The sequence below is a fragment of the Cynocephalus volans genome, chromosome 6, assembly GCF_027409185.1.
Source record: "Cynocephalus volans isolate mCynVol1 chromosome 6, mCynVol1.pri, whole genome shotgun sequence".
Classification (NCBI taxonomy): Eukaryota; Metazoa; Chordata; class Mammalia; order Dermoptera; family Cynocephalidae; genus Cynocephalus; species Cynocephalus volans.
The window spans coordinates 104,255,846-104,270,735 of NC_084465.1; the positions used below are offsets into that span (position 1 = coordinate 104,255,846).

General features: G+C 41.5%; 1 protein-coding gene across 2 annotated transcripts in view; it reads right to left on the reverse strand.

Moving 5' to 3' along the window:
* Positions 1 to 531: 531 nt before the first annotated feature.
* The window catches only part of GRIN2A (glutamate ionotropic receptor NMDA type subunit 2A), a 393,456-nt gene continuing 379,097 nt past the window's right edge, over positions 532 to 14,890 (reverse strand). Inside the window, exons 11-13 of one of the 2 annotated variants that reach the window (XM_063100339.1) lie at positions 8,915 to 9,153; positions 1,159 to 2,331; positions 795 to 815 (exon numbers count right to left, since the gene is read on the reverse strand). In XM_063100339.1, coding sequence (XP_062956409.1) covers positions 795 to 815; positions 1,159 to 2,331; positions 8,915 to 9,153 — 1,433 coding nt within the window. Of the gene's footprint in view, positions 2,332 to 8,914; positions 9,154 to 14,890 lie in introns of both variants that reach the window. The other variant, XM_063100338.1, reaches the window with a different exon arrangement.

A 14,890-nucleotide genomic window follows, 5' to 3' on the forward strand; every position in this document is an offset into this window, starting at 1 on the left:
ACAATAAAGCTAAAACTGTTACAAGCCAAACTTCCTAATCTCTTGCGCATGTCAATCTCACTACAGTGCAGATGCATTCTTAACTGTTTTATTTTGTCTGTGTCAGATTTACATGCATACCATATTGCTTATTCTGTATGAGAGAAATTGTTAGGCATTTCTGATGAGGAAATTACATGGTGGACTGATCTTAATGGAATTTGGAATATAGGAAATCATAACAACACCATTGGCATTCAATTCATACTTATTGCCTACACACCTAGCAGGCATGTCCAAAAGACTTGCCCTTATTTATTTATTTTTTGGTTAAGGACTCACCTATCTGGTATCTGCCATGCTCAGCACACACCTTACAAGATTCCTTGAGTGGAAGATTATGGCATGGAGCCATGTGCAAAAGAGCCAACAAAAAATACCTCCCTAAATTCTCTTCCTCTCAGCAGGGCACTATTGGATATCCAATATGTACCCTCCAGAACGATGGCCATTATATATGTTTCCCTATAGATAAAACATTAATGGAAGATTTTAAACATCAGATTCAATACTAGGCATTTTCTTGTACACACGTCTATTGCTGCAGGAATTTAAAACCCTGGGGGTAGAGTACATATTATTCTTATTTGCAGCATAAGGCATAACATGCTCCGAAATATACACATCATTGTGGCCCCGACTGTCCCTGGAACAGTACGATGCTGTTGACCTCAAGGACGATCGAAGATAGCTGTCATTCACTGCCTGGGATGGCAACGAGTGTTTATAAGGGTCCGAGGGGCACCTCCCAATAACTAAGCGTTGGTCATCCCCGTAGGAGTGGAGGAAAGGATTATCGGAAGTGTGGTCTGGCAAGAGAGACTTGCTCCTCTTACTGTCCTCCAGACCTTGGGGGAAGAGGGAGTTTTTGTTCCCCAAGAGTTTGCTTGAGGGGACACTAAACAGGCTCCCATACAAATTTCCCTCCAGAAGCCGTTCCCTGTCCTTGAGGCTTATGCTCCGGGAGGGCCTGCTAAGGTCTATCTCCCTAGGGTTGTCGAGAATGTTATCGTAGGAATGCTGACGGCTAATCCTCAGCTTGTTCTTTTGGAATTGGAGGGCATTGTTCTGTGCCCAGTCCTGCTGGTAGGCCTCCTCCTGGGTGGCTGGGTTACCTGTCTCCTGAAGCATCTGGTCTTCATCAATGTCGTAGAGGTTCCGCATCCGCAGGCAGGCATCACACTTGAAAGGGGATCTCATGGTGAAATGGCCAGAATAGGTGGGCAGGTTGGAAAGGCAGCTCCTGCAGTGTGTGGAGTTCTGCCGGTAGCGGTCACTGCCCTCGCTGTGAGGGGAACCCTTCTCTTTCAAGGTGAAGTGCTTGGAGTAGAGTTTATAATGGTCGTTGTTGGGAAGCCCATCTTCATTATGCGGAGGGTTCCTGTTCAACGGCAGCGTGGAGTTCCCCTTGCGGAAGTTGTCATTGTGATCCTGGTAGGTGTTGGGGAAGTCCACGTTCTCGGGAAGGCCCGTGTTTTCCATGAACTGGGGAGGATCTAAGTGGAAACTGGGCTCCTTCTCACCTTCGATGGTGTAGATCTTGTCCCTGGGGGAGCTTGCTTTGGTTTTCAGATAGGAGCGTTCAACCTCACTACAGTCCTTGGGGTATTTGGAGGCCATAGACCTTTTGAAGTTGTCCTTAGTTTTGTGGTTCTTATTATTGTCAGGTTCCCTGTGGCATGTGGCCCGACTTGAAGTTTCTGAGATGTCAGAATGGGCCACCTCCTCTGGAAGGTACCTAGGGCTCTTTAGGGAGTGGGTCCTATTCTCTACTGTCCCTTCATCCCTTTGGGAGGCCGGATTCTGGCTCAGTGAATCCTGGCGTAGAGACTCCATAGATTTCTTCCAAAGCTGCCGGGGTCTGGAGTTCCCTTTGGATTCTGTGCTCACGGCCACCTCCACCGTGTTAGGGTTGGACTCATTGAGAGTCAGAGGGTGTTGTCCCTGGAACACATAGTTATTGAGGTTATCCTTGTGCCTGTTGGCCACAAATGTTTGGAGTTCATTCATGTTGTCCCCCAAAATGCTGTCCTTCCCCTGAAAGGACCTGTTGTCTGAGTATATCAAATTCCCCTTATCAGAAACCATGTCCATGATGATGGAACCTCTTTGGATAAAGTCAGCAGCCCTTTTAGGGGAGTCCATTCTTGAGGAGTTCATGTTGGACATGTTGGAAATGTTTTTGGCTGACCGAAGGAGCTTTAACATGTTGCTTTGGGATCCGGTCAGATTGAAGTCTGGAGACTTCTTCTTTTCTTCAATGTGCACTCCGTGAATGCAGCTGTAGATGCCCTGTGGGGGAGGAACATGAAACACCATCATCAGCAGCAGTGGACATGAAACCATTTCACACCTGAACTTTACCTGCAAAGGTGAGATATGTACTTGTGATAGGGGCCCTGGAGAAATAGTGAAATTCAGTCTGAATCCTGATAATGTTTCTGAAATGTGTAAGACAAGTGGCAAAGCATCAGGTTGATTTATCGCTCTGGTTCAGTATTTTATCTGACACCCTTGCAAAGAGTCACACACGGAGTTCAACTGATGCTCATACAACTATGAATGGCTCAGCACCTCCACATCGGCATCTAAGGATACTTAAGTGACCGTCCCAAAACCAAGGTTATGCTTTTATTAAAGTTTTCTAGCATCCCCTTGGAGTTTGGACACCAGAGAGCTGATTATTGACAACCAAACTGTATCAGCATAAAAGGATCACCTATTATTAATTCTTTTCAAGAATTACCCCTACCCAAACACTGAAGCTGTCAATCAAGGCGCATGACCCAAGCAGACCATTTAGAAAATCTTTCCTCCTTGAACATATTGATTAGTCTAAAGGAAGGCATGAAATCCATGTGAAGATGATCAGACTCTTTTTGGAGGGAAAGATATAGATGCTCGGATAGAAGGAGGAGTCACAGGGGACTAGTCTTGCCATCATGTGGGGACACTAGCCCGAGAGTGAAGCCATCATAGTGAAAAGCAGAGCCCAAGAGATAGAGAGAGACATGGTTTGAACCCCTGCAACCACTCTTGGACTTTTTACTTAATCCACTCAATATATTCTTTGTGTGTTTGTTTGTGAATCTGTTCATTATAGTTAGAACTGGGTTTTAGTTACTAGTAATAGTGAAGAGTTCTGATAACATAGTGATGCCACCTTTAAATCCATCCAGAAAATTAAAGGACTTTGGAACCCCTGGGTCAAATATAAGCACCCCCATCTATAGGTCTCTCCATTTTTCACTACTTCTTCCTTTGTTAAAAATAACTGTTTATCTTCATTTAAAAGCAACTGCTTAACTATTATCAAGGGAAGAACTCTTGATTCATGATACAATCACAGGCAAAAGGGCATCAGTCACATTTCGATCGTGGTCTTCCCTGCTTTTTCACTCCTATTCCAGATTTTGGTAGCCACAAAGGAAACAATCAGATCAATGCTGCAGGACTTGACCTGGTCCTCCCAAGACTGACAGGGAGCCAGCCCAAGAAAGAGTCTATAATGCAGATCCAGCAGCTGCTGCTGAGTTTGGTATAAACTACAGGCAAATGTGTATGATTAACTGTGGACTCTGCTAATGGTGGCTCCACCAGTCCCCCATGGCGGGGATGAGCTTACCCCACTGGGATGCTCATGGAACTGTGACAGCCTTAACTCATCTGCACTGCTACATTTTTCTTGTAGTTTGCTAAAGACAGTCTCCACTCCAGCCTTCAAGGAATGGTAAACAGAAAAGCCTACAGTTGTGAGTTTGAGCTTCTCTTTCTCTGATCCTTTCAATGCCAATCTTCATGGTTACGACTTCCTGAGGCCCTAAGTGCTGGCATCACACCCCTCCCTGCAACCTTATCTTTTGTCTCCTCTACGTTGTTTGTGGTTGGCTGTTCATCCTGCCACAAAACAACATTGACATCCCGTTTGCTTCCAAGGCGGCTGGGGCATCCAGACTGTGGGTGTGAAAATCATACAAGTGTGCTATGTGTTTCACATAGCACTGTTTCTTACACTTTCATGTTAACCTAGGTCTTCCTGTCCAACTTAGTTATATAATAATCTTATACTCTGACCTAGAGGAATTTTTTACTATGGGTGAAAATCAGCCTATCTCCTAAGTGCCAGAATCAGCCACGGTCTGTGCCTTATCTTCCTGTTGTTAGTATGATGAAAACAGTAGTTAATTTTTTTTATCTAAATTTGCAGTTTTATTCTAGCAAGCTCTTCTCTTCCCCCTGCAGATTGTAGGAGCTGCCCTACACCCCTTCATTCTCAGAACAATATGCGCTCCCACCTGCCAAGATGAGCTCGTTGTCTTTCTACCTGGAGGAGGCACATAAACCGCTTTCTCTCCTCCCTGGTTTCCTCGGGATTCATACGACATAGCTAAGGCTGTCCCCAGGTGTTGTTGATCTGCCAGATGAAACCACAGAAAGGAATCAAACTGATAGATCCAGCCTGTACCCCAGGTTTCGATGGCAGCATTCTACACTAGAGTAGACACATCATCTACATGGGCTGTTGAGGAGGGGGAGTGCTTGGTACAGAATGACAGGAAGAGTCAGACGCCTGGAACCCACTGGGTGTGAGTCCCAGCACCATCATTTATTAGCTCAGTGGCCTTGGATAAGCCACTAGATCAATTTGAGCCTCAATTTGCACATCTGTAGATTGGGAATTATATGCTCCTAAATTGGGCTCTGAGGCAAGATAAAATAATGCAGGTAAAGCACCTGATACTATAGGTGCTCAATCAATGTGAGCTGGACGAGCTGCTCAGTCACCTCCCACCTGCCCTACTTTATTGTCATTTCATCTCTTTCCCTGTTCACATGAGCTTGAGCATGGAGTGCCCACTTTTCCCAAGCTAAAGAAGTGTGTGCTATTCTCTGCAACTTAAGGTTTGCTCTGGAAAGCCACTTTGGCTTTCTGGTTAGATAAGCAGCCCAAACCTTACTTCAGGAGCCAAATACATCCCTAGGCTAGAGTTTCTTTCTTCCCTGGACAGTTCTCCCTTTCTTTTCTTTTTTTCTGTTATTCATAGATTCTGTTTACTTTTTATGGATTGTGGACATAAGATGCCCTCTTGGTTCCATAGTATGCTCAGAGTCACACAAAATTAGCATTGCTGAATCAATGTGCCCCAGACAATTTGCTCTGCTTCCCCAGAGGGTGCCTGACCTCTCAGAATGTTCTTAGTGGGGCCTGGGCTCTGCTGTCCTTCTCGGTCCCTTGGAGCCTGGGCCCGATCCCTAACGTGTCTGCCTTCCATTGGTCCCAACTGTGGGTTAGCCTGAAGCTCCTCCCGTCCCATTTCCAAGCTGCCCTGTCTGATCTCATGGGGAAGGCTGCCACGGTTTCCAGCCTCCTGGTCTTTGACTTCACTACGTCTCCTATTTCTCACATCTTGGGAGACAACCAAGGCAGTTCTTTCTGCTGGTGACAGTGAATATTTCTTTCTTAATGGGAGAGAAAGCATTTTGGAGAGAAAACAAAAGTTAAGAGCATCCCACAGACAGAAGGATGCATTTTTGTAAGTCGTCAAAGACAAAGGCCACAGCTGTGGGAGAAGACTAGTTCCAATGTCAGATAAATGTCTTCTTTGAGCTCTGGCCATCTACCTTGGCAGTGCCAGGAGCACAAGTCTCTTGGTCCTGCACTTGTGTTGCATTATCCAGGAACTTCTCAAGAGACATAGAGCCCATGAGGAGCACTACATGTGTCTGCTGCATGGTAACAGCTACAAGTCTACTGGCTGGATGTGCAATGTGCTGAAAGAAGGAGAGTGGAGAGTTCCAGCTTCTGTGCAGGAATAAATCTGCCCAGCATGAGAAGTAAATTTCAGTGCATCCCAGATCAGCAATCTCTAAGAAAGAAGCCTAAACTATGGAATTGACTAAAGTATGCAACCCAACCCTGCATAAACAGACAATTTTCATCTTTCATGCTCTTTTCTGGTGTGAAAGATGAAGTGAAAAGAGCCCTGTTGTTTCAAGAAAACATATGGTAAAGTCCCATTCTGACCTTTGAGGCCTCAGTTTGTCCATCTATAGGATGGGTGTGACCACACCACCTCACAGGGTGTTGTGAGGATTAGAGATAACAGAGGAAACATACCCAGCCCAGGCCCTTTCTCACACACTAGGCATCATTCATTGTGTGCTTGTGATCTTGCACTTTTGGAAGAAGTTTTTTGCTTGGGAATTCCCCACTACAGATTTTGTTAAAGAAAATGGTTGTGTGTGCAGAATGAACACACTTCTGTTTTGGTGTGTGCTCTCTGTGGGGTATGAGTAAGCATATATGTAGGATAACATACATGTGAATGCACATAGAAGACAAGCTTTAGAGGTGGCGGTAGCCCTTGACTAGAAAGGAAGGATATTTTTTAGCAACCCAGAGCCTTGCTGTGCATAGCATCAGGGGCTGTGCCTATTCTGAGTTCCCCTAGTAAACAAGAAAGGCAGGAAGGTATTATTACATATGAGACCTTCCCATTCATACATATCAGGCTGCACTTATTTTAAAAGACACATACTATCTGAGGAGAAGAAATATCAGTGCTCAAGTAGGGCTCCCAGCAGTCTTCGAAGATATAACAGTGATGGTGGCTGGGAGTCCCCAGGGGAGCACAGAAGTCCCCACATTGCTTTCATGGGACTTGGGGCCCTTTATCCTTTAGGGAGGGAGAGGCTGAAGTTCAAATTCCAGCCCATTAAGCAACAACACTCACAACGCCTGGTCCTGGGCTAGCTAGTTCTCCCTCCATTCTGTCCCTCAAGATGCTTGGAAAGGGAATGAGGGACTTAGTTCATTTCTCATAATGATGATCTTATCAACTTAGCTTCCTTAATGGTGTCTCAGACAGAGGAAACGCTTTTCCCAAAACAAGCAGGATTTATAAGTAAGTGCAACAGTGCACATTTGCTCGGCGATACTCCCAGAGTCATTTGGATCTGAAAAGCCTCTTGTAATTGGCTGAGAGAATTAGCTTAAAGTTGGCATAATACCTAGCTATACGCATGCATGTTGTTGTTTTTAAGCAATCCGTGTGTTTAGATGCCATCAAGCTAATTAGGAAATATGTATTTGCACAGAACCCAAGTTTGGAGTGCAATTTGAATGGAGAAAATATATCTTCCTCATCAGCTAGTGTGTACCTTCTGAATCTCCGAGGTTCTTGAAATTACCAGATGCTAAGAATACACAAATTTATTTTAAAGCAATTATTTAGTTTTCCCAATAAACATTGGCAAAGAAAATTAGATGTTTTTAACTAAAAATTTTTCACCATGTTTCAAATTCTAATTCATTAAGCTCTTCCAGGGTGAAAAAAAAAAATCACCAAGATAGGCAAATAGGAGAAACAGGTAGATAAACATAAGGATGGATAGATGACTGACTGAATGGATAGACAGATGGATAGATGGATGAATATGTAGGTAGTTAGGTAGGTAGATAGATGGGGGTGGATGGACAGATGGATGGATGGATGGATGGAAAGACAGGCAGACTGATGGGTTATACTTTGTTGGAAGATGTGTGAACAATACGTATGTATTTATGTGCTTATATTATGATGCAAGTAAGTGACTAGGTTGTGTTGCATGTGTAAGCATATATTATGTGAGCTGCATGCACATACATGTTCATAGTATGAACTGTATCAAATCTCTTATGTTGCTTCTGCTTGATATTTATCACAAAAGAGTGCAGGCTTTGGATGGTGCCACACCTTCTGGATTCAAATCGTGGCTCCACCTTACTGGCTGTGTGGCCTGGGGTAACTCCTTTAACCTCATGCCTTTGAGTTTTGGCATTTGTAATCTGGGACTAATAACAGTCCCTACTTCAGAGTGTTGGTTTGTAAATTAAATAAGATGAAGAATATCAAGCCCCATATCAAGTATGGCACTTGGCACATAAAAGTACTCTGTAAATAAAAGCATTCCCATGACCATTACCAGTCCTGATGGATTATGTCACATGTACCTTGATGGCAAATACACATGCCATATTGTGCTGTGAGAGAGGAGGTTTTCCTGTATTGCACCTGAGCTCACTATGGCATGTGTATTCTGTGCTGCTGTTTATGTTGGGTTGAATGTGTGTTTTGTTTTCTGTTTGATATTGTGTGCATTTTCTTCTGGTACTTTACATCTGTGCTTCATTTCAGGCTCTATTGCATTACACATGCTCTTTGTGTTTTGTTAGATGTGTATAAATATTGCATAACAGTGCATGTAGATTTTGTCTTGTTAGGCGTGTTCTGTTGCAATGCACACATAAATTGTAACATCCTGTGTAAGAGTGTTAGCAGTGTTGTGTAGCATACCTGGGTGCTATGATGGTGGCCACAGGTTGGCTTTGTTTGGCTCATGCATTTTTGTTGAGTTTTTTTTTTTATAGAATTAACTACTAATATTTAAAAATGAAAAGGTTTTACATAAAATCAGATATTGTTTCTTTTAAAAACTACAAGACCTGATAATATTGACCCTATGTTCCCATAGGACCATACTCACCAGGAGTTGAGAATGGCTGCCCCCTCTAGGTGTGGTAAACATTATGCAATTTGCCATAGTCCCCAGCATTCCCTACTGTTCCCTCATGTTGACACCTAGGTTCAGTTGTTATGTTTCATCTCATACAACCTATCGCATCCATCCACAATCCTTTTCTGGCTTCTACAGTCATCTAGGTTTACAACCCCTGGCTTATGAATGCACAGAGTCCGACAATCCCAAGAAGGGTTGGTGAGTGAGTAAAGGATGTGCAGACCCCACGGAGAAGTCAAGAATCCCTGATTCTCTGGAAGCTCCCTGCTTTTTTAGCCCTGCCCATTGCACAAGGAGGTAGCCCCGGGGTACTGACCCTGCTTATGGAGAATAGCAAGCCTGGCCGATCGGAGCACACGCCTGTGAAACAGAAGCGCAGCTTCCAGTAGAAGAGATGCTCCCAGATGAAGGTAATGAGGCTGAGGGCCATGGCGGCTGCCAGCATGTAGAACACACCCGCCATGTTGTCGATGTCCAGCTGGCTGCTCATCACCTCGTTCTTCTCGTTGTGGCAGATGCCCGTGAGCCACAGTGTCTCCAGCTCCTCCATTTCACCTGCATGGAGTACAACATCCACAGGCAGTGAGGACCAGAGTATGCACTGTGGGGCAGATGCCTTTGGGTTTGGGACAGACACATGACTTACAGCTGTGTAATCTTAAGGCAAGTTACTGAGCTCTCCCATCTCCATTTGGTCACTTGTTGGGGGGGGTCAATGGATACAAAATTGTAGAGAGACGGGAAGAATAAAGAAGCCTAGTATTCTATAGCAATACAGGGAAACTACAGCCAACGACAAATTACTGTATAACTTCAAATAGCTAGTTGAGAGGATGTTGAATGTGCCCAAGACAAAGAGGTAACAAATATTTGAGGTGATGGATATGTTAAATACCCTGATGTGTCATTGCACACTGTATAACTGTACCCACATATCCATATATCACATTCTACTCCATAAATACATAACAATTATCATGGGTCAATTTAAAAAATTAATTAAAAAGAAAAACATTTGGAGACAGAAGTAAATAGAGGTTTCCAGAAACTGGGAGGAAGGAATAATGAAAAGTTATTGCTTCATGGGTACAGAGTTTATGTTTAGGATGATGAAAACATTTTGGAAATAGAAGGAGGTAGTGGTTACACAGCATTGTGAATGTAATTAATTCTACACAATTGTATGTTTAAAAATGCTTAAAAATGGCAATCTTTATGTTTTACATATTTTTAAAAATGAGTTTGTGTTTTATTTATTTATTTATTTATTTTGGTGGCTGTCTGGTATGGTATCCAAACACTTGACCTTGGTATTATCAGTACCATGCTCTAACCAAGGGAGCTAACTGGCCAGCTCTGTTATATATAGTTCACCACGATAAAAAAAGGTAATATTAACAACACCTATCTAATATCATTGCAGTGAGGATGAAATGAGATAAAATACACAGTGAATTTACTACAGTTTCTGGTTTTGCTTTTCGGGTTGTGTGTCTGTGTGTGTGTGTGTCCTTTTCTGCGGGGGGGGGGGGAGGGGAGTGTTATGTTCTTCCCACCTTGCTTTTCTCGACCCTTGCCCTACCACCCACCCAAGCTCGGAATATGCTATAGTGTTCCAAGCAAACAGGCAACATGCTTCAGTGTAATGGTTTTATTTTAATTCTGACTTCATCATTTACTGGCTGTGTGATCTTGGAGCCACAGTTATCCCATCTGTAAAATGGGTATAATAAAAGTGCACACTTCATAGAGTTATGGTGGGAGTCAAATGATACCACCATGAGTAAAATCCCTAAAGTGCCTGGCTCATAGGTAGTAAGTTCTTATTTAAATAGCTTTTGCTATTATTTATTCTTCTGAAGAAAACACCTAACACACTGCCCGGCATATGGTAGTTCTTAAATACATTAGCTTCTTCTTTCCTGTCTCTTTAGAACATTCAGGTTTACTCTGTAGTTTACATTAGTGTTAAGTCTTTCTGTTGTATAGTTATATTTATTTTGTCAAATGTCTGATGTCATGTATTCACCATTATAGTACTACAGACTAGTTTTACTGCCCTAAAAATCCCCTTTGCTCCACCTATTCATCCCTGCCCATGACCCCTCCCAATCCCTGGTGACCACTGATCTTTTAACTGTCTCTATAATTTTCCCTTTTCCAGAATATCATATAGTCGAAGGTGAATAGTACGCAGCCTTTTTAAACAGGCTTCTTTTTCTTAGCAATATGCATTTTATGTTCCTCCATCTCTTTTTTTGACTTGATAGCTTATTTCTTTTAATCAACTGAACATTTCATTGCGTGGATGTACAGTTTCTTCATCCATGCACCTATTCAAGGACATCTTGATTGCTTCAACTTTTGCAAATATGAATAAAGTTTGTTTTTATGTGCAGTCTTTGTGTTGACATAAATTTTTAAAATTTTAGTTCTCAATATACATTGTAGTTGATTTACATGCCCCTTTACCCATTCGTTTCCACCCCCCCCATCATATCTGTTCACTTGACTTAAGTAGTTCAAGGAATTTTTGTGGTTATTCTGTCTTCTCCACACCCCCCCCCGATTTGTTTGTGTTTTTTTAAATTTATTTATTTTTAGCTACCAAAAATAAGTGAGAACATGTGGTATCTCTCTTTCTTGGTTCACTTAATATAATTTTCTCTAAGTCCATCCACATTGTTGTGAATGGTAGTATTTTGTTCTTTTTTATAGCAGAGTAGTATTCCATTGTGTAGATATACCACATTTTCCATATCCAGTCATCAGATGATGGACATTTGGGCCAGCTCCAGCTCTTGGCTATTGTAAATAGAGCTGCAGTAAACCTTGGAGAACAGGTATCCCTTCGGCATGATGATTTTCATTCCTCTGGGTATATTCCCAACAGTGGGATAGCTGGGTCATATGGTAGATCTATCTAATTGTTTGAGGAACCTCCATACCATTTTCCATAAAGGCTGCACCATTTTGCAGCCCTCCCAACAGTGTATGAGAGTTCCTTTTTCTCCACAACTTCACCAGCATTTATCATTCTCAGTCTTTTCAATATTAGTGATCCTAACTGGGGTGAGATGGTATCTCAAAGTGGTCTTGATTTGCATTTCCCAAATGCTGAGTGAGGTTTAGTATTTTTTCATGTGTCTGTTGGCCATTTGCATATCTTCCTTTAAAAAATGCCTATTCAGTTCCTTTGCCCATTTTTTAATTGGGTTATTTGTTTTTTTGTTGTTGTTGTAAAGTTGTTTGAGTTCCTTATATATTCTGGATATTAATCCTTGGTCAGATGTATATTTTACAAATATTTTCTCCCACTCTGTTGGTTGTTTTTTACTCTGTTGGTTGTTCCTTTTGCTGTGTAGAAGCTTTTTAGTTTGATATAATCCCATTTGTTTATTTTTCCTATAGTTTCCTATGCTTTGGGGCTCCTATTCATGAAGTCTGTACCCACTCCTACTTCCTGGAGTGTTTCCCCTATGTTTTCTTTAAGGAGTTTTATTGTTTCTGGATGTATATTAAATTCTTTAATCCATTTTGAGTTGATTTTGGTATCTGGTGAAAGGTACGGGTCTAGTTTCATTCTCCTACATATGAATGTCCAATTTTCCCAGCAACACTTATTGAAAAGGCAGTCTCTTCCCCAGTAGGTAGATTTGCTGCTTCTGTCAAAGATCAGATGGCTGTAGGCATATGGATTGATTTCTGGGTTCTCTATTTTATTGTGTGGACATAAATTTTAAGTTCATTTGGGTAAATACATAGGAGCGTTATTGTTGGATTGTATAGTAAGACTATGTTTGGCTTTGTAGAAAACTGCCAACTTGTCTTCGAAAGTGGCTGTACCATTTTGTATTCCCAGCAGCAATGAATAGGAGTTCCTGTTACTCCACATCCTCACCAGCATTGACTACAGTTGTCATTGTTTGCCATTTTTGGCCATTCAAATAAAGATGTAGTGCTATCTTATTGTTTTAATTTGCAATTCCCTAATAAATTATAACAGTTCTACCCTTTTTTATTTATTTATTTTCCTGAAAATTTTGTTTAAAATATTCTGGACCTTCTCATTATATCCTCTAGATTTAAACTTGTTTTAATATTTTGTATTTCTTTTTCTGTCTGTGCTGCTTTGGATAATTCCCACAGATCCATTTTCTAGTTCATTTATTCTTTCATTAGTAATATTTAGTATTACATTTTAATTTTAATCTATTTATTTTAATTGTGACATTCATTTGGCTCTTTTACAGTTCTGATTGTTATTTTTATCATAATATTCCATCCTTTTGTTATGATTTTTAAAAGTTTTTATAGATTTAATAATTTCAAACCTATAATCTTTCAGATTATTCTCCCTTCCTCGCCTACCTTAGTTCTTGGGATTCTCATCTTTTGTATGTTGCATGTTCTGAATCTCATCGTGGGGAACTTTCTTGTGACATTTGCAACTTTTGATCATGAACTAATCTTCAGTAGAGTTAGTCTACCTCTAAATCTTGTGGGACTCCCACAAACACTAGATTATAGAAATGTCCCCACAGAGGGTTTCTGGGTTTGCTTCTGCCATGGCTCCAGGGGTTTTCAATGTACCAGTTTTTCTATGAAACATTTTTACTGTGATTACTGCACCATTTAAGTACCATACATTTGCATTCTCATACTCATTTGGGTTTTAATTTCTCAGTCAGAGCTCCAAACAGATGGCAAACCTACCTGCATTTTCTTCACATTAATGGACAGAGATTTTCCTAGTCTCCTTTTTACAGACTAAGTGACTCACTGAAGTTCTCAGATTTGTTAATCAGGAAAAAAAAAAAAAGCATACCTATTAATGGGATTTTAAAAATAGGAAATCCATTCCCTTATAAGTTCTTCACCCACAAAGAAAGGTGCTGATTATTTAGGGGTATATAAGCAAAGTATGGGAAGGGCATATCTCAATTCAATTCCAACAGCCTCCAGCATTTTCACACAGTCACAAATGTCACAGGACATTTGTGATATTATCTCATTGTCCCCCCAACACCACCACAAACTCATCCAAATTCCTCTGCCTGCTATGTGCCTGGAGACTCACAAGATTGCCTCCTCTTCTCACAAAAATCATCAGTGCCACCAAAGTACAATGTACTATCAACATCCTCCTCCCTTTGGAGTTTATGAGGACACAAAAAATGGGTCTTCTCACCATGACTCAAATTCCCAGCCCATCTTCTACTACAGTTTGAATGTGTCCCCCAAAGTTCATGTGTTGGAAACTTAATTCCCAATGCAACAGTGTTGGGAGGTGGGGCCTAATAAGGGGTGATTAGGTCATGAGAGCTCTGTCCTCATGAATGGTTTAATGTAGTTATCATGGGAGTGGGTTAGTTATTGCTAGAGTGGGTTGTTATAAAGCCCAGCTAGGCCCCCTCTTGTTCTCTTGTATTCTCTCGACCTTCTGCTTTCCTCTATGGGATGATGCAGCAACAAGGTCCTCACCAGAGGCAGACCCCTAGAACTTGGACTTCCCAGCCTCCAGAAGTGTGAGAAGTAAATTTATTTTTTAATAAACCACTCAGTCTGCAGTATTCTGTTATAGCAGCACAAAATGAACTAATATATCTTCCTTTTGATGTTGTCCCAAAGAGAGCCAGGTTTGTAAGCTTGTCACAGGGGCAGTCTAAGTATAAAAAACATCATCTTGATTCTTTTCAAGATGTAAATACAAACATTTTTTCTCTGCCTTTTGCCCAAACAACACCCCTCCTTAGAATAAGTCAACTTCGTAAGTCAGACCCAGATTCCCCAAGGAAGGCAAATGCATATTTCTCAATACCAATTACAGCCTGTTCCAATCATTTTCCAGTTAATCATTTCCTGCCTCATGGCCTTCTTTGACTAATATACTGAACTGTAGTTCAAATACTTTCTTATTTCATTTTTAATTTACTCAAGTATATTGTAATCTCCTTGAGGGAGATCAGCGACCATGTTTTATGGTTTTGATATTTCTCATGGCCTGCAGCACACAGTAAGCATTGAATCCATATTTTCTGTTTCTGTTTCTTCCCTTATATCCTCAGGCTTAAATTGGGCAGCATTACAGAAATGTTCCAATCTGTTTGGTGAGTTATTCTGCCGTATAAATAGAGGAAATACCGAGCAAAAGGGAACTTGCAGTGGGCTTGAGAGTAAAAGGCTGAGAAGTGAGCATGCTTTTAGCTAGGGTGAACCACCAATTGTCATTTTTCTGAGGACCAGTTCTATGTCAACTTCTCCCATTATGAAGAGGTCATGACCTTTGTCA